General features: G+C 51.3%; 1 protein-coding gene across 2 annotated transcripts; it reads left to right on the top strand.

Moving 5' to 3' along the window:
- The first annotated feature begins 729 nt into the window (after positions 1-729).
- RASL10A (RAS like family 10 member A) lies at positions 730-16,159 on the top strand. 2 transcript variants are annotated; one of them, XM_032764643.1, is made up of 3 exons: positions 730-901; positions 12,679-12,850; positions 15,889-16,159. In XM_032764643.1, exons 1-3 carry the CDS (start codon positions 730-732, stop codon positions 16,157-16,159), a joined length of 615 nt encoding a protein of 204 aa, XP_032620534.1. The 2 variants fall into 2 exon arrangements, with proteins under 2 accessions (XP_032620534.1, XP_032620535.1); XM_032764644.1 differs by having other exon boundaries at positions 730-945; positions 12,726-12,850.
- Positions 16,160-18,607: the final 2,448 nt, after the last annotated feature.

Raw genomic sequence — 18,607 nt, 5'->3', positions numbered from 1 at the left:
GCTGGCTTGGTGACATCCCCGTCCTGCGTCCGCGGCTCCAGGGGTCAGCCCGGCCTCGGGGGAACTGGGTCTTCCCTGGCTGAGCTGATGCTGCTCTAAGGGGGTAGCCGATGGGCACATGCCCTGAACAAACTCCAGTCCAGCAGGAGCGGCCAGGGGCGTGCAGAGAGCTCCAGGATCGCCTTGCACCGCCGGGGTAGGAGCTGCAAAACTACCGGCCCTGGGGCAGAGGGCTGGGGCCGCCTGCACTGGACACATCCCCCAGCAGCTCCCGGGCGTGGTGGAATCATTTCACTGGGTTTGCTGTTTTCCCGGGGAGACGTTCTGCCAGCCGGCGGCGAGCGGGATCCCCGCGGGCGGCGCCGGGACTGGACTGGGGAGAGTTACGGAGATCACTGCTGCTCCCCTGAGGGCTGCGGTGACACCGAGCGGGGGCTTCCCCTCCCCTCCGGCTCCGTGTCATTGCACGCTGGGTCACTCCCTGCAGTCCTGGGTGAGCCCCTGAGCCCTGAAGGGCCTTGGCCTGCCGGCAACCAGCCACTGCCGCTGGCCCGGGGCAGCCTGGCGGATCGGCTCCAGGCGCTGGATGTTCCGCACATGTCCGCGGAGCGCCCAGCTGGGCTCGGGCACTTGGTAGAACTTCGGTTGCTGCCTGGCAGAGCCCCTAGCAGCCTGCAAGAAAGTGCCCATGGGCCGGGCGGGAGCTCTCCGAAGTGCTGCCCGTGGATCATGGTGGGAACCTTGAAAGTGGCTGTTCTTGGAGCCCCAAAGGTGGGGAAAACCGCCATCAGCCGCCAGTTCCTGTACAACGACTTCACAGAGACATACAGCCCCACTGGGTCCCGTGACATCTACAGACCGTCGGTCATCTACAGCGGGAACATGTACGACATGAGGATCATGGACGTCCCCCGCTTAGCCGCCTTCCCAGCAAACAGCTCTCAGGTAGGAGCCCTCCTGCACTCAGCCAGGCTGTGTGCCTGGGACTCTATGGCTCCGGGTTCTGCCCAAGAGCCCTGGGCAGATCTTAGAGATGGAAACGCTCTGCTAGGTCCCATCTGGCCCATCCCTCCCATGGGCTGGTGCACTGGTTCCCCGTGCTTTGTCCGCTCTAGTTCCAAGTGTCTGGAGCAACAGGGTTTCCATTACTTCTTCTGTAGCTAAGAGGGGGGTGGCCTGGAGAGCAGCAGAAGCTGGTGGAATAGTGAATGCCCTTTGCCCTCTCCAGCTAGATCCACCAGTGTATGTTCTGCAGCACCAAAAAGTGTATGTTCCTGGCCCTACAGAGTTTGCAGCCTAACATCTAAATAACAATAGGAGAGAGGGATTCTTCAGAGCTGGGTACCCAATCCACACTGGAAATCAATGGGAATTATGTGCCTAACACACTTAGGCATTTTTTAAAATCCCACCCAATATGTCTCTAGGCACATAAATTGTAAATAAATGTTCTTCTCAGGCAGGTACTAGCACATTAAGCCAGTGGCAGCATCTTCTCAGATCAACTTTCTTTTCCTGTGTTTAAAGTCACTCTTCTCCGTGTCATTCATACCATTCAACCAAATTCTTTCTCCTGCACTTCCTACTTGTCCTGATGACCTTGTAATCAATCCCTCAGAGGAGTAGTCCTGGACGGTGCTTTGTTCCATCCTACTTCAGCTTCAGAGACTAAAAGAGAACGGCAGCCCATGTGCAGTTCATGGGAAATGCTGTCATCCATGGAGTTTTGTTAACATTACTGATTTAATCCAACGTTCACTATGTGTTTGGTTCCAAGCAGTAGGGAAAGGTGGTTGTTCTGGATGTGAATGAACAAATCCTAAATTTGCATGCCAAACCGGGATGTGCTGAATGATTGCCATATCAAATCCTGTACCAAATGGTATGTACACACACAGGCATTCACCTGCACACACACTTGCACACATGTATCATTAACCCTTTGCTAGGTGGATCTGAAATTAACTCACTTTACAACTCATCTTGCTTTGGAAAATCACATCCTAAGTGTTCCGCACATCTTCTGGGCAGCATGTAAAGTCATTTGCCTATACGCACACACTCCACAGTCCTGCCCTCCTTTTAAGAGGACAGCGAGGATCATATCATCAATTAGCATGCACAGAACAAGCAACCAGACACCTTGATCCAATTCAAATACTTTGAGTGTGTTCATGGCCCATTCTGAATGAGATAAACTAGATGAGTGAAGTCATAAAGCACAACTTTAATGACTGCATTTGTTCAGATTCGGGGTTAGAATGGTTATGAAGACAGAATTAGCAGAGTGAAGAACCTTACAGAGTTCAGGTGTCAAAATCCCACTGTACAAATTGATCTATAGGATAACATTGGCTAGTCTATTGATCTACAGGACTATATTGACCACACCATGTCTGATCTTGCAGAAAAAAGAAGGCAAATTACTCTGCAACTTAAGTACTTGCGTTCCTCACCTTGACAAGCTTTCTGAACATGATGTCAAGTGTTTCATGGAGAGCCAGTCACATCTGATTCATCATCCTTTTGGTGCACGGCTGCCATAGTAACTACTGCAAGGCTCCATAACCACCTTCATATAAGTCCAGGAGCCATAGAGATTAGAGGACTGAGCTGCCCATTAATAATCTCTGAAGTTTTCCAGAATAACTAGTCACCGTTGCTTGTGTAACTGCCCATCCCAGTAGGCATGATCTTGTAGGCCTCAGGGACCATGGCAGTAAGTACAGTGTATTTGGCCCCACATTCATCACTACCTTCAGGCCTGTTTGAAAATCCTTCCTCCTGCCTTACCTGCCCATTCAGACAAAGTTATCCCTCTGAAACACCCAACAAATCGACTGACCAACCATCTCACTAGTTAGCTGGCCATGTGTAGTCAATAATGTAGTTCAGGAATCAGCTATGTTGCCCCTTCTCATATTAAGTAGTACCTACTACCACAAACAGCTGATTCAAATGGATGGGTTTATTCCTGGAGGAAGGCACTACTCAACAGGGGGTTGACCCTTAGAGATTAGACATCAGGTTTCAGCTCTGTTTTACAAACAGCACTCACTGAAAAGCAGCCACCTCTGGGGTGATGGGCAGTAATGGTGCCAAAGCAGGGACATTTTCTGGGGCAAACAAACTTGTCTTTTCTTTTAAACAAAGTGTCTTGAGCTCATTAACACACAAGCAGAGCAAAACTAACCTTCTGGTTTTAAAGTCCAAAACAGCCCATGTGATAAGCTTCTGGCACTCTTGTTCTCTCTCTCTCACAGATAAAGGGCTTTCAGACAAAGCCATGAAGACAATCTGCCAAGCCAAGGGATATGCTCTTTCTATCTGTCTGCTCCACTTCCTAATAGAGGACAGTTTTCCTAGCCCATGAAATTTTTTGAGATTTCAAAAATGTCCCTGTTTCACATCAGAGCATGGACTTGAACCTGGGTCTCTTGATGATTGATTGGCAATTCCTTGATTCGAGGATGATCTCTATCATGAATTTATATATGGGTCTTGAGATAACTTAAACTTGGGTCTCTTGCATCCCAAATAAATGCCTAACCCACTGGGGTTTTGGCTGTTGTGGAGTGGCTGTCTCTGTGTCTGCTGTTGGGGCTGCTCCACTTTGTAAAATAAGTAAATAGTCATTAGGCCTGAGAGAAAGAAAGAGATACTCTGCAGCCTGGCTTGGAGGAGGAACACCTGAGCGACTAACCAACCAACTAGCCTCTCTCTGGTTTTGACCAGACATTCCATCCTGGACCTGAGAAACCTTCCTGATGGATGCTTCATCAAAACTGATACTTTCCTGTAGAAAGTTACAATTTTGACAGATCAGCATTTTCCAAGGAACAAAAACATTGAATCAAAACAAGCCTGTCTCTAGTTCCTAAGCCATGAAGTCAGTGCCCAGCCTGACTAATTTCAGGGAGAGCCAAGAGAATGCAGAAAAATACTAGCCAGGTACATTGTCTCTTTCTATAAATGATCCTTTCTTGTTGAAATATTGGAAGGGTCAGTGACTGGTGCCTTAAATAATAGTAGCTTAGAGGCAGCATTTACACCTGTTTTAAAAGATCCACTCTCAAAAACCAATTTGCACTGCTTTGCAGGCTAACACCATGATTCATCCTAGGGTACTTAAGGAACTAAGTGGAGCATTCTCAGAACCTTTAGCAATTATCTCTGAGACCTCATGGAGGATGGGTGAGGTCCCAGGGGAGTGGAGAAGGACAAACATAGTACCTATCTTTAAAAAGGGGAACAAAGAAGACCTGGGGAATTATAGACCAGCAGGGCTGACACTTCCATTTAGGCGGCCTAGGCAATCGCCTAGGGCACCAGGATTATTGGGGGGCAGCATTTTGCCGGGGGGGCGGCAGGTGGCTCCGGTGGACCTGCGGCAGGCATTCCTGTGGACGGTCCGCTGCTCCCGCGGCTCCAGTGGACCTCCTGCAGGCAAGGCTGCGGCAGATCCACCGGAGCCGTGGGACCAGCGCACGGGGTGGCTAAATGGCCGTACGCCTAGGGCGCTAAAAACACTAGTGCCGGTCCTGTAGACCTGTCAGCCTAACTTCAATACCTGGAAAAATACTGGAACAGATCATGAAACAATCAATTTTAAGTACCTAGAGGATAAAAGGGTTATAAGGAATAGCCAGAATGGATTTGTCAAGAACAATCATACCAAACCTACCTAATTCCCTTCTTTGACAGGGTTGCTGGCCTAGTGGCAGAGGGAAAGCAGTAGATGTGCTAGATCATGATTTTAGTGATGCTTTTGACACAGTCCCACATGACATTCTCATAAGCAAATGAGGGAAATGTGGTCTAGATGAAATTACTGTAAGGAGAGAGCACAACTGGTTGAAAGATCTTAGAGTAGTTTTCAATGGTTCACTGTCAGACTGGGAGGGTGTATCTACTGGGGTCCCACAGGGTCAGACCTGGGTCCGGTATGACTCAATATCTTCATTAATGACTTGTTCAGTGGAGAACATGCTTATAAAATTTGTGGATGACACTAAACTGGGAGGGGTTGTGAGCACCCTGAAGGTCAGGATGAGAATGAAAAATGAGCTGGACAAATTAGAGAATTGGTCTGAAATCAACAAGATGAAATTCAATAAAGACAAGTGCAAAAGTGCTTCACTTAGGAAGGAAAAATTAAATGTGCAGCTACAAAATGGGGAATAACTGGCTCCGCAGCAGTGCTGCTGGGAAGGATCGGGGGGTTACAGTGGATCACAAACTGATTGTGAGTCCCCGGTGTGATGCAGTTGCGAAAAAGACCATTATCGTTCTGGGCTGTATTAACAGGAGTGTCGTATGTAAGACCTGGGAAGTAATTGTCTTGCTCTCCTTGGTGCTGGTGAGGCCTCAGCTGTAGTACTGTGTCCAATTCTGGGCACCACTCCTTAGGAAAGATGTGGACAAATTGAGAGAGTACAGAGGAAAGCAACAAAAGTGACAAAAGGTTTAGAAAACCTGAGCTGTGAGGAAAAGTTAAACTGGGCATATTTAGTCTTGAGAAAAGAAGACTGAGGGGGGAACCTGATACCAGTGCTCAAACTTGTGAGGGCTGTTATAAAAAGGAGGGTGATCAATCATTTTCCATGTCCACTGAAGGTAGCACAAGAAGTAATGGTCTTAATACGCAACAAGGGAGATTTAGATTAGCTATTAGGAGACTATTAGGAAAACTTTCTACCCCTATGGATAGCTGAGCTCTGGAAAGGACTCCCAAGGGAGGTTGTGGAATCCCCACCATGGGAGGTTTAAGAACAGGCTGGAAAAACCCCTGTCGGGGATGGTCTAGGAGTTTACTTGGTCCTGCCTCAGCACAGGGGCTGCACTTGATGACTTCTCGAGGTCCCTTCCAGCCTGACATTTCTGTGATTCTATGCCACATGCTTGATTTTAGTCCACCAAATCTTGCGTCTTGGCTGATGGTTCAATAATGTAATGGTTTGTATGGCCCCATCTAGGCCTCGGTGTTAATGGCCTCGTTAGAGGGTTGTGGGTGGAATTCACTTGTGTTGTTTCTGACTCTCCAACAGCAGCCCTTTGATCTGCTCATGGATGACTCTGCAGGACCAAGGGGTCAGACCTTCAGGTCATTTAGAGAACGGGATCCTGGGAGGGAAAGCAAACTCCATGCTAAATGGCTTTGCAGGGAGCATGGGTTCTAGCAGATTTGTCTCCTCTCCTAGACCCACTGCAGAGTTTGTTTTTAAGTTTTGAATCATAAAGAATATTTTAAAACAACAGCCCTGTGAAGTAAACACTTCGGTAGAGGTGAAAACACAACACACATACACCCCAAAACAGATTTTTCAAAAGCAGAAAGAGCAGTTATGTGTTCAGTTCCCATTTTTACTTTTGAAAATCGTCTCCAGAGAATACACCCATGCACACAAACAACACACCTCTACACATGCAAAGGCACACACTGACACGCTTGTGTGCATTTGCATATGTACACACAATCACACCCCTACACCCATGGGCTGCAAATGTAAATACTTCTTGATTTCTGCAGAAACTTGCAGGCTTCTGATACGTGGGTCCCAGAAAGAGTCTTACACCCTGTCTAGACTACGCACCGTATCGGCGCGTTAAAATCAATTGCTCGGGGATCGATATATCGCGTCTGATCTGGACGGGATATATCGATCCCAGAGTGCGCTTAGATTGATTCCGGAACTCCACCAAAACAAACGGAGTTCCGGAATCGACATGGCGAGCCGCGCACATCGATCCCGCGCGGTGAAGACGGGTAAGTAAATCGATTTTAGATATTCGATTTCAGCTACGCTATTCTCGTAGCTGAAATTGCGTATCTAAAATCGATTTTCGCGCGTAGTGTAGACGTGGCCTTACTGAGGACAGCAGCAGAGAATCCTGTGGCACCTTATAGACTAACAGACATTTTGGATCATGAACTTTCGTGGATGAATCTGACGAAGTGGGTATTCACCCACGAAAGCTCATGGTCCAAAACGTCTGTTAGTCTATAAGGTGCCACGGGATTCTCTGCTGCTTTTACAGATTCAGACTAACACGGCTACCCCTCTGATACTTTACTGAGGACAGAATTTTATAGTGCGTGTTTACCATCTTTAACAAGGCAATAGATCGTTACCAAAGACAGGGCTTCCAAAGAGGATGGATCTAGACTGTTCTCAGTGGTGGCAGATGACAGAACAAGAAGTGATGGTCTCAAGTTGCAGCGGGGGAGGTTTAGGTTGGATATTAGGAAAACCTTTTTCGCTAGGAGGGTGGTGAAGCACTGGAATGGGTTACCTAGGGAGGTGGTGGAATCTCCTTCCGTAGAGGTTTTTAAGGTCAGGCTTGACAAAGCCCTGGCTGGGATGATTTAGTTGGTGCTGGTCCTGCTTTGATCAGGGGGTTGGACTAGATACCTTCTGAAGTCCCTTCCAACCGTGAGATTCTATGATTCTATTCTAAATGCTTTCAAACCATTTCAGTCATCAGACTTCAGTGGAGCATTTTCCTCATCCCCAAATCTGCTACTTGATCCAAACAAAACAATGGGCAAACATTCAAACAGATCTGCCTGGGAATGGACATCAGTGCTGGAAATTCTATGAGCATTCATAAAATAATAATAAACATCTGCTTTGCAGCTTATGTAGATGATCCCATCCTAGTTTCACTCTAGTTAGCCCACAGAAAGAGAAGTAAGGGTGCTAGCACAGCTGCACAAGCCTGCCTGACCCCGTTATGTATTCGCTTGTGCCACCCACGCTGAAGCCTTCGTCGTGCTATCCTCACTTGTGTTTCTAGCAAGCTAGCTAGAGTACGGCTACCGTGGGTACATCAGACACAAGCTGCTAACCACATCCCCAGCTGCAGGGCAGACTTACCCTAAGGCCCTGCTTTCAGTGGCTTGTCGCCTTCTTAGACCACCTTGCCTTTGAGGCTGATACTTCTTCTGCCTGTTCTCAGCCCTTGGAGGCCAGTGTCCCTGAGCTAGCCTTGAAGGTATGGGGGACCTACCGGGTCATGGTTGAGGAACACTGATGGAGGCATGAGTCTCATCCAGAGCCCACTGAAGTCTAGGGGAGTCTTCCTGCTGATGTCAGCTGACTTTGGCTCAGGCCCTGTGTACCTGCCTGGGTGCTGCACCTGCGCTGTACTTGCACACAGGCCGCCAGCCTCCTAGGGCGAATTTCACCAGCACAGAAATCCTTCTAATGGAAATGATCATAAGAAACCCCTCAACTGACCCAGGGTCTCAACTGACTGTACATCTCAGCCAGGCTTCCCTGGTTTGGCAGCTGCTTTGACCTTTCCCAAAACAGTGCTGGGGGGAAGGGGCCTCCCCCTTTGGCTGTGAGTTTTAGTGTTGTTGTTTGTTTTAAAATCGCAAGTTGGTGTGAGAAGCTGTCATGCCTAGTGAGTAAGTAGGCTAAAAACCCCCACTGCTGGGCATCAGCTGCAGAGCCAGAGCAGAGAGGGGGAGAATGAAGGGCTGGTTAGCAGGAGTGAGGGAAAGAGAGCCACCACATCAATAGACATAAAGGTCTTACTTATTACCGGGCCCTGGTGGGGAAAAACAATGCACTAACAGGCTCTGCATGGGGCTATCATTCCGTCTTCTAGGTGCCTGTGACATTGACAAATCATTCAAGCTCCAGTCTCATTGTTAGCCCCTTTCAGCAGGACATGCAGGGAAAATAACTCTCTGCTTTGTCTCTGGGGCATAGGAGGATGTTTTCCGGCTCTCACCTGGGCTGGAACATGTTGCACGGCAGGAATTATTCATGGATTTGCCTCAAAGTTCCAGTTAATGGGAGGCTTTCCTCATTTCCCAGAGGAGCTGTTTTATTACAATTCCTTTCAGCAAAATTTGAGTCCTTGTCTGATCCTTCACAAAAAAGGCTTCCCCAAAAATAGAAATGCTCTGACATATGGCAGAGGGATTCGCTTTACCGTCAAGTTTATTAAAATACGTACTTGTTTGCTCCAGGTATTTGCTGCAGTGAATGTCAACGCACAAAAGCAAGCTGGGGTTTGCCTTGCATAGCTTCCTCTGAGGGTGCAGGGTGGGTTGTGCACAGCTGGATGCAAGGACCAGCATACTCCTGCCTGAACTCCAAAGCCAAGTTGTGTCTGTTTAGTACTTGAATGGGAGATCTCACAGGAACACCTGCTTCAGTAGATGACGCTCTCACCTCTCAGCTGGTCTTCAGCCAACTGGGCACTAGAGGCTGCTGTGGAAGCACCGTATGGGTGAGATGTAGAACTGAGCCCCTGGCTGCTTGTGGTCATTACAGATCCCCATGTTCTTTCTGGTTCTCTCTCAGCTCCTAAGCTGGCCTGTTAATCCTAATGTTAGGAAAAACTTTTTCACTAGGAGGGTGGTGAAGCACTGGAATGGGTTACCTAGGGAGGTGGTGGAATCTCCTTCCTTTGAGGTTTTTAAGGTCTGGCTTGATAAAGCCCTGGCTGGGATGATTTAGTTGAGGTTAGTCCTACTTTGAGCAGGGAGTTGGACTAGATACCTCCTAAGGTCCCTTCCAACCCTGCGATTCTATGGTTCTATGTCTTGGGCTGTTTACACTCTGCCTCTCTGAAAGCCACTTGCAGTTTCATTGGATACAGGATTCTTCTACACTTCCTGGTTGTGATATTGCTGTGTCAATTAACCAACTGCCATCATGCACCCAAGAAGCAGCTGCGTTTCAGTAGTGGCTGTTGTGATTCCTGAGCCTAGTTTGTAAAGTATTGAGAGACTCTTGGGTTAAGAAAATGCAACAGGCAGCATTGTCGTTCCACTGAAGCCAGGGGAGGTGCTGAACGGACCGGGGTTGGGCTGCTTGTAAGGGGCAGCAAGAAAAAAACAGGGAGATGAAATGGGAAGCTGGAGTGGGTCTCTTCACTTCAAGTCACTTCTTGATGCAGCCTCACCACTCCAGCTACACCTAGAGAAAGTCATTAACTGGATTGAGGGAACAGATGGTTACCCTGGCATTAGGCACCTATGGGAAGCAAGAGCCTGAATAAGCTGCAAACCAGAGATTTGTATGCATCAGCCTTTTGCTCTGTGCCTTCTGTGAGGTGCTGTCTTGGAAGAGGAGAGTCAGACTCGGAAGGGGCTCAGGCCTCTCCCTGCAGGCTCCGTCACACATACTGAACTCGAATGAGGAGTCACATTTCCTGTGGGAAAACCATTGTCACTGTTTTCAGGCACTGAGGGGCCATTTGGCAGCTAGCAGAATAGGGCCCATATCCCTCCTCTTGTGCATTTCCTTAGAAGGCAGAGACTGGCCTAACCATCGAGAATGGATGGGAACCAGGTGTCCGAGCTCAGCTTGGCTTGGCAAGGGGCCAATGTTGATAAACTGTGTCCAGCTGCCTCCAAAACCCCTCTGCTGGGGAGAAGGGTTTGCGCTCACCACACCGCCCCAGAGGTGAAGGGCCCCTTTCACAGGGGTGATGCCTGAGGTCCCCACTTGGGCCTTCTGCACTCTGCTGGTCCCAGGGGCCCGTCGCCTTGGAGGTGAGTGGAAAGGGGACAGGCTCCAGGCCTCAGTGGCATGTTTGGCAGCAGAGCACAGGGCACACCGGGGCTGGAGAGCCAGGGCCTACAGCTTCCCAGTCAGTGACTAGACCCTGTCTGGCTCCATGCTGGTCCTTTGCTCCCTTCCTCCCTCTGGGTTTATATAAAGGGCTGATCCCTTCCTCACCAGGTCACCCATTCAGTAGCCTCCTCCTTACCCTGCCATTGGAAATGCTCCTGAAGAGACAGGCTATGCCCCCTGGCAAAGGGTCTCAACCTATTCCATCTCTCCAATTAGGGTCGTGGCCCCCTGACCACTCCATGGATCCCTGCACTCACATGGCCCCTCCATGCCCTTCATTTCCCCTCTCCAGCCCAGCTCAGACTGTGGGTCATGCCCCTCAGGCTGAGATGCCTGCAGAGAGGAGAAGCATCACTGATTGCAGAAGGTCAGACTTGATAACCCATATGGCATTTCCCAGCTTCTACTTTCCATCGCTCATCCCACTGCTCTAGGGAAGCAGAGTATTGTTCTGCATTCTGGCTTCCCGTCCTTTCTCTGTGGTGAGAGGCTATTCCATGCTTAGGGAGATGTTCTCCGGGGCCCAGTTGGATCCATTTCTATGGTTGCAATGCCCTTTGAGTGGTTTCCCAAAGTCAAGGACAGACAAGCTAGACCAAGTGAGTCCCAGGCAGTCAGTGCCCCTGGGCAGCACTGACAGCCCTAGTCATGGTGGTTGAAAGAATTAAAGGCAACGTCATGCTGAGTCTTCATTCATCCAATGCAATTTCTGATTAAAAGCACTGGTTTGAAAATAGATGTGCATTTCTCATCTCTTCCCCGACCTGCAAGGAGCCTCTAATTGAGTTTGAGTTGATTTACTACCTTCTAAGCCACCATCAGGGAGAACGTTCTCTCTGAAGAACCTCATATGTCACAGCTGGTAGTGCCAGTTACTGGAGCAGCCTAGACCATCTGCTGCTCCAGGGGGTGGGATTTGCGTGGCTGCAAATGGCCACGGCTAAGTGGATGGGCGTGTTTCTGGGCAAGAAAAAAACAAATTAAACTCAGCTGCTGTGTCATGCAGGCCAGGGTTGCATTTGGAGCCGCCCTGTTCAAGGATGCAGAATTAGATTCACAAAGTGAGGTTTTTCACGAACAGCTAAAGCCAAGAACATGAGCAAACTGAAAGGGACGTCCTGCCTCCTGCCATGCTCCGCTGGCAAACCCAGCTGCTGCATTGGAGTCAGTGGGGACAGGTCCCCAGCTGGTGTGATTCAATGCTGATTTACACCATTTGAGGACTTGAGCAAAAATCATTACATCATCAGAACAAACTTTCATTGGCTGAACGTGTCCCTGAGGGTAGAAAATTCTTATCTAACAATAAAGCAGGGTGACGTTTTTAGACCGAACAGTGTTTGTTGGAAACGGCTGACGTGATGAACGTTCCATGGGAATGTGCTGATTCCATCGAAACTTTGGGAAGCCAGGCAGGCAGGTCTGTTGGTCAGGTGTCCTGGCTGGCTGGCTGATGGGTGGGCGGGTTGACCAGCTCCATGGGTGGCTTGGGCGTCAGCCCTGCTGCCCAGCTCCTGGGCATTGTGGCCAATGGAATTTCTGGAATGCTATTCCAATAGGAAATGAAACATCGACACCCCAGAATTTTCCAGGAAATGGGACTTCCCCTTTCCAGCCAGCTCTGATAGCAACTGCTGAGAGCAGCTCAGTGGCTGGGCAGGTGTCCCAAACACACAGGTAGATGTGGGGTTTGCATGCACGTGCCGCTGTGACAGAGTAGGGAGGGGAGCCCAGGGCAGGGTCTGGGGCACTCTTCTGAGTCAATAAGGAGTGGCTGATGGTTCCCTCTGCCTGATGCAGTTATCTGTCCCACACACACACCCCGAATCGCAGCCTGGGACCATCCCCCTGCCCTGGGCAATTCAGTCTCCAAGCAACACCCACCCCCTTCCCCATGGCCCCAGACACTGATGGGTGAGAGAGTCTAAGCAATCCTGGGCTCCCATGCTGCCCGCAATCCTCAGCCGTCCTCTCCGAGAGCTGAGAGGAGATCTTGGTCTTCTCTCCTCTGCTTGTTGAAGCCTCTCTGCCCCACACCTGCCTTGCAGGCAGGACCTCTGGTGGTGGAGTGGAGGCTGATGGGACGGCTCTGCTGCCCCCCCGAGCAGCCTGCATTCTCTCTCCCAGGAGTGGTCAGACCTGAAGTGCCGTGGGCTGAGGAACACCAATGCCTATGTGCTGGTTTATGACATCTGCAACCCCGAGAGCTTTGAGTACATGAAGATGATCCAGCAGCAGATTCTGGAGAACAGGTGAGTGTGGGGTAGGATGCAGGGGGGGGGGGAAGCTGGGTGCCCCCCACAGCTCCATTTGAGCTCTCAGAGGGAACGGGGGAAAGGGAAGGGCCTCAGATCCTGGGAGTGTTCAATTTGAAATGAAAAACATGCCAGGGCTCATTTTAGCGCCTGGGGCAAGCAAGCATATTTGCACCTCTAAAGGTGATGAGGGGACACGCAGGGTCAAGTGTCACCCCCCAGATTTCTGACTTCCATTTAGCACAGAGGTTTCCAACCAGAGATGACCTGTGTCTGGTGACTGGGGGGCACAACCCCAGAACTGCTCAAGTCACGCCTCCCTGGGGCAGCCCCTCCCTCCTGGAAAGCAGCAGCCCCTCCCTGCAGCTTCCTCTTGCCTCTGCCTCTCCATGCCTGGTGCAGCTCGCTGGCTTAGCTGCCCTGCAGGGAAGGGTCCCGGCCACACCACATGACCAAGCAATGGGGGGAAGCATGTCACTCTGCATACCCCCCCCGGTTCAAACTGTTGCCTCCTGCCAGAAACCAGTGGGAAGCTGGTGGGAGCTGCTCTGGCCCCTGGTTCTCTGCACCATAGGAGCTGGTGCGCTGCCTGGCTGCCCTTCCTGCCCTGCTCCCATAGGTGCTGTCACCAGGGCCGGCTTTAGGAAGTGTGGGGCCCAATTTGAACATTTTCAGTGGGGCCCTGGCAGGGTTGACTTAAAAAAAAAGTGGAAAAAAACCCCCTCTCATTTCTTTCATGTATTATTTACTTTCCATAACTATATGAATAATAAAATTATATATTATATACATTGCATCATATATGCTGTTGATTGGTTATTAATGACCGCCATTTCACATGTGTGGATACCCGTCACTCCCTGGGGGTGTGCACATGTGTTGGTCCCAGCTGCTCCCTGCCCCCTCATTGAAGCAGGTGTGCAGGGTTAATGCCCTGGGAACTGCAGGGCAGCAGTGGACATGGGGCTGGCTGGAGGCAGGGGCTGGCTGCAGGCAGGGCAAGGGATATGGGACTGGTTGGAAACAAGGGGTGTGGGGCAGGCTGGCTTCAGGCAGGGCCGCAGGGGGGTGCAGCAGGGTTGCAGGCTGGAGACAGAGGAGTGTGGGGATTGGCTGCTTCAGGCAGGGGGTGCAGCAGGGTTGACTGGAGAACAGGGCAGGGGGTGCGGGCTGGGCAGGTGTGCAGGGCTGGTGCGGCAGCAGTGTGCTGTGTGGGGCTGGCTGCTTTGGACAGGGCTTCAGGGGTGGTGGCAGGGCTGGCTGGAGATAGGACGCGGTTTGGCAAGGCTGGCTGTGGGCACAGTGTGCAGAGCTGCTGCAGGCAGAGGGGCCGGACTGGTGTGGGCAGGTCAGGAGGTCAAGCAGAGACAGCTGGAACCCAGCCTTTAAGTTGCCCCCAAACCCCTTTTACCTGGGAACCTTTTAATAGCCGGAGCGCTGGGGAATGCAATGGGGGAGGTGGGCTCCGGTGGCTATTTTGAAGGACCAGGTGCAGAGCGCTGGAGCCCGGGCCCTTTAAATAGCCCCAGAGCCCCTCACTGCCCCAGGGCTCGGGGCTATTTAAAGGGCCCAGAGCTCCAGACGGGAGAGAGGCTTGCCACGCTCTGGCCGGAGCTTGCCGGCTTGCAGCACTCCGGTGGAGCGCAGCAAGTCCCACGACTCCGTTCCTCAGCCGGAGCGCGGCAAAGCCCCCCGCCCGCTCTCCCGGCTGGAGCTCTAGCTGTGGAGTGGGGCCCGCCCGCTCCCGCCGGGGCTCACTCAAAGGAGCGGGACCATGGAGCAGACCGCAGCCGGGACCGGGGTAATTAAAAAAAAAAAAAAAAAAAAAATTAAAAAGGTGCCTAAGGTGTGGAGCCCGATTCCCCGGAATTGGCTGAATCGCCTAAAGCTAGCCTAGGAGGTGCGACTCCTCCACCAGCAGGCAGCTCTCCCTGCCCCCGTGGCCTGCTGTGATCAGCTGTTTTGGTGGCCTGCTGGAGGGCAGGGATGGGCACATCTGGGAGAGTGGTGAACTGGGCGGAAGGGCAGGAAGAGGTGGGACAGGGGGCAGAGCAGGGGTGGGAGAGGCAGGGTGGGGTGGGAGCTTCAGGAAGGGTGGGCCAGAGGCGAGCAGGGGTTGAGCACCCCCAGAGCCCGAGGAAGTGGTGCCTGTGCCTCCCAAGCCAGCTGCCTCTGCACCGCTGGGCCATGCCTGGCAGGGTGGCAGCACAGCTCTGGAGCTCTGCCCAATGCGCTCCCAAAGGAGCCTGGCACGGCCAGCAATGCCCCTGGCGCCGTCCCTGCTCTGCGGAGCCTGGCTGCCAGGAGATGTTCCTCAAGGCGCTTGCTTGCTGCTGCCCGGGTGCTCCTGACTCTGCTGCTGGCAGTGGCACTGCCTTCAGAGCTTGGTGGCTGGAGAGCGGCAGTTGCTGGCCGGGAGCCCAGTGGTGCTGTGGCTACGAACTGCTAAGCTTAGAAGTGCTGGGAAGCCCTGGCACAAAATAAGCACTGGAGATCCTTTTCCTGGAGTGACAGGCCACCTCTGCCCTAAATTCAGAGGTGTTCTGATCTCTGCAGCTGGCAGACATGGCCAAACCTACTGTGTCTGCATCAGGCTCCAGGGCAGATCCATCTTCTTGGTCAGGCTGGCCATGGGCCGAGCCCCAGACATGGGAATTAGCTTGTTCACTTTGGGTGCTGGGAGATCACAGGTGGGTCCCACAACTTATGAGGGATGTAGATACTCCCAGTTCACCATCCTGGCTGGAGGGAAGAGAAGAAAAACTCTGGCTCCAGGAGGGGAGGTAGCTCTGTTTGGACAACAAACTAGAGTCAGATGAGGGTGGTTGTGTAAAGACGTCACTGCTGGTGCTGAGGCCAGCTGGGGCTGGGGCTGGGGCTGGAAGGGTTGGGAAGGCACCTGGCTACTGCAAGTCCTCTCCAGGGCTGGTCACAGCTTTTGCTTGGGGCTGTCAGTCCCACTCCCCATGAGGCATCTCTCAGACTGCTCATGCCCCATGCAGCACTCCCTAATCTACGTCTCCTTTCTCCCGCAGGACAGGTGGCATCAATGAGGCCCCCATCATCGTGGTGGGGAACAAGCGGGACCAGCAGAAGCAGCGCTTCACGCCGCGTCGGCCGCTCTCAGCGCTGGTGAAGACGAGCTGGAAGTGTGGCTACGTGGAGTGCTCTGCCAAGTACACCTGGCACATTGTCCTGCTCTTCAAGGAGCTGCTGAGCAGTGCGCTGGCCCAGGGCTGCAAACACCGCCATTCCAGTGTGCGCCTCCAGGGGGCGCTGCACACAACCAGATGCAGCCTCATGTGAGACATGCTGCCAGCCACCGCCAGGGGGTGCTCCCTCTGCTCTGTGAGTGGAGTGGGGGCAGGTTGGGAACTGGTTACCCATCACCACCTGAAATGGGCTCCGTGTGCCGAGGGGCCCTCCCAGCACCACCTGGTCTCTCCTGGCCCCAGGGGCTCCACTGTTCTTGATAGTACCAGTGCAAAAAAGGTCTCATTGCTCTGGGCACCTGTGCCCCAACTTCTCAGGGACTGAGCACATGACGCAGGCTCCGGAGCAGATGGGAATGGGGATGACTTGAGCGTGGCCAAAGACATAAGTGTGGTCCTCATTATTTAAACGTGAACCCCAGAGCTGACTTATGGTGCTGATGTGGGGCAGAGCAGAGGGGACGCTGATGTTGCAGATATGATGGGGGACAGAGTGGAGGGAGATGCGATCTGCTCACTCCCTACCTTAAAGCCTCCACAGCTGAGTGCTGTATCACCCAAAGGAGCTCAGGTCAGGTGCATGAGGATTTTGTGTGGAGAGAATCCCTACTGGGGAAATTCTGCAGGCTCCACAGGCCTCTGCAAGTGTGTGTTTGGGGAGGTTTTGCTGCTGACTTGTCTGCAAACAGGGCTCTGTAGCCTCCCAGACATGTTCCTTAGCTGTGACTGTTTGGCCAGTTGGCTTTACGCCCATGTTGGGGCAAGGGCAAAATGTTTTCAACAAAACTTTTTTTTTGTAACAAAATATTACAAAATGTTGCAGCCTTTTCAACCAAACCAAACATGAGAATTTTAGTCAAAATGTTTTTTTATTTTATTTTATTAAACCATTTTTAAAATGTTTTGGTTCATGTGGGTGAGGGGAAAGATCCCCGTTGCTGCCACTGCCCCTCAACCTTCAGTTGAACCAAAAAAGGGGTTAGTTCCTTGTTAGCGGGTTACAATTGACTTGCCTGGTGGGGAGCAGCTCCGGCTACTGCGTTGGTGAGACCTGGTTCTGAGCAGCCACAGGGCCTGGCAGTGTCAGTGATAGTCAGACAGAACCATATAATTCCCTCCCTCCCCGCCTTGTCCCAGCCCAGTGACAGCACCAGCCCTTAGCTTCCTCTCTTCCTGCGGAACCGCCTGCGGGACACAAATAATGGTTGAGTGATTTTAAAGGGAGTGGTTCCAGTTCCTGGGGTCTCAAATGCTGAATGCTGCCGGGGCTCACCCTTGGATAGCTCAGCAGCTGGGTGGGGGACAATGGGGTGATTAATGGGGAGCCGGGATTGCTGGTGCTGTGCTGGGTGGATGGGGAAGTGTGAGCTCCTCCAGCTCCTCGCTCCACCTGACGAAATGAACTTTCATGCAGCTGTTTTAAGGGAGGTTGCATAGGCTGTAAGTGCTGCGTGAGGCCTCGGCCTGGGCCCTGCAGCAGGGATGTGGGAGCGGGGACACCCATGGCAATGTGCTCAGGCACTCAGGTGCGATGGGAAACTTCCTAGTCCACGGCTTGCTGGCCTAAGCTGAGCAGTTCATGCCCACGTACACTTGATCATCTAAAGCCCACGCAGGGGCTACTTAGGCACCTGAAAACTCTAATTGTTTGCAGATAGTAACTTAGCATTTAGCTGACAGGAGCACTGTATCCAAGTCCTATATAAAGAAAGAACATTAAATAAATATTAGACCCATTCAGCTCTAATACTAACATGTTCTGACATCTTGTGGCAAGTCATTTAAGGGACACTGGTTAGGTTTAAAATTGTCATGCAGATGCTCACTCTTGAATGCAACACTTGAAACGGTTGTAGAAAAATCTCGATTACTTTCTGCCATTTAGGCTACTTACTTTTTGTAGTTCAAGAAGCTTGGAATAGATCATTTTGGAAACTTCCTAAGAGGGCAAGGCCCCTGATTTTACAGGGCACCTGCCTGGGGCTTTAGGGGTATTACTATCTTACAAATAATAGACTAGAAACTGGCTTTAAACAGGAGTGAAACTGACACTTTCAAATCACTTTCACAGTATCGCCAACCCCAAATGTTCAAAAATCATGAGTCAGGGTCACCAAAACCAGGAGATTGGCTTAAAATCCTGAGATGATGTAAAATAATAGATTTGGTGTTCTTTTTATTGGTCTTCTGCTTTTTGAGCCTTTTGGGTGTGGGGGGAGGGGGAGTTGTCACATTTTGAAGCTTTCTCCACAGCCACAAGTGCTAGAAACTTTGTTTTTCTTTAAGATTGAAGGCTGAAATCATCACATGACTCCAGGAGCTTTAAGGAAAAAACAAGGTTACTCACCTTTGTAACTGTTGTTCTTCGAGATGTGTTGCTCATATCCATTCCAGTTAGGTGTGTGCGCGCCGTGTGCACAGCCGTCAGAGAAACTTTTACCCTAGCAACACTCAGCGGGTCGGCTGGGCGCCCCCTGGAGTGGTGCCACCATGGCGCCGCATAAATACCCCAGCCGACCCGGCCACCCTTCAGTTCCTTCTT

The sequence above is a fragment of the Chelonoidis abingdonii genome, chromosome 22 (genome assembly GCF_003597395.2).
Source record: "Chelonoidis abingdonii isolate Lonesome George chromosome 22, CheloAbing_2.0, whole genome shotgun sequence".
Taxonomy (NCBI): domain Eukaryota; kingdom Metazoa; phylum Chordata; order Testudines; family Testudinidae; genus Chelonoidis; species Chelonoidis abingdonii.
This window is presented reverse-complemented; position numbering and strand designations above follow the sequence as displayed.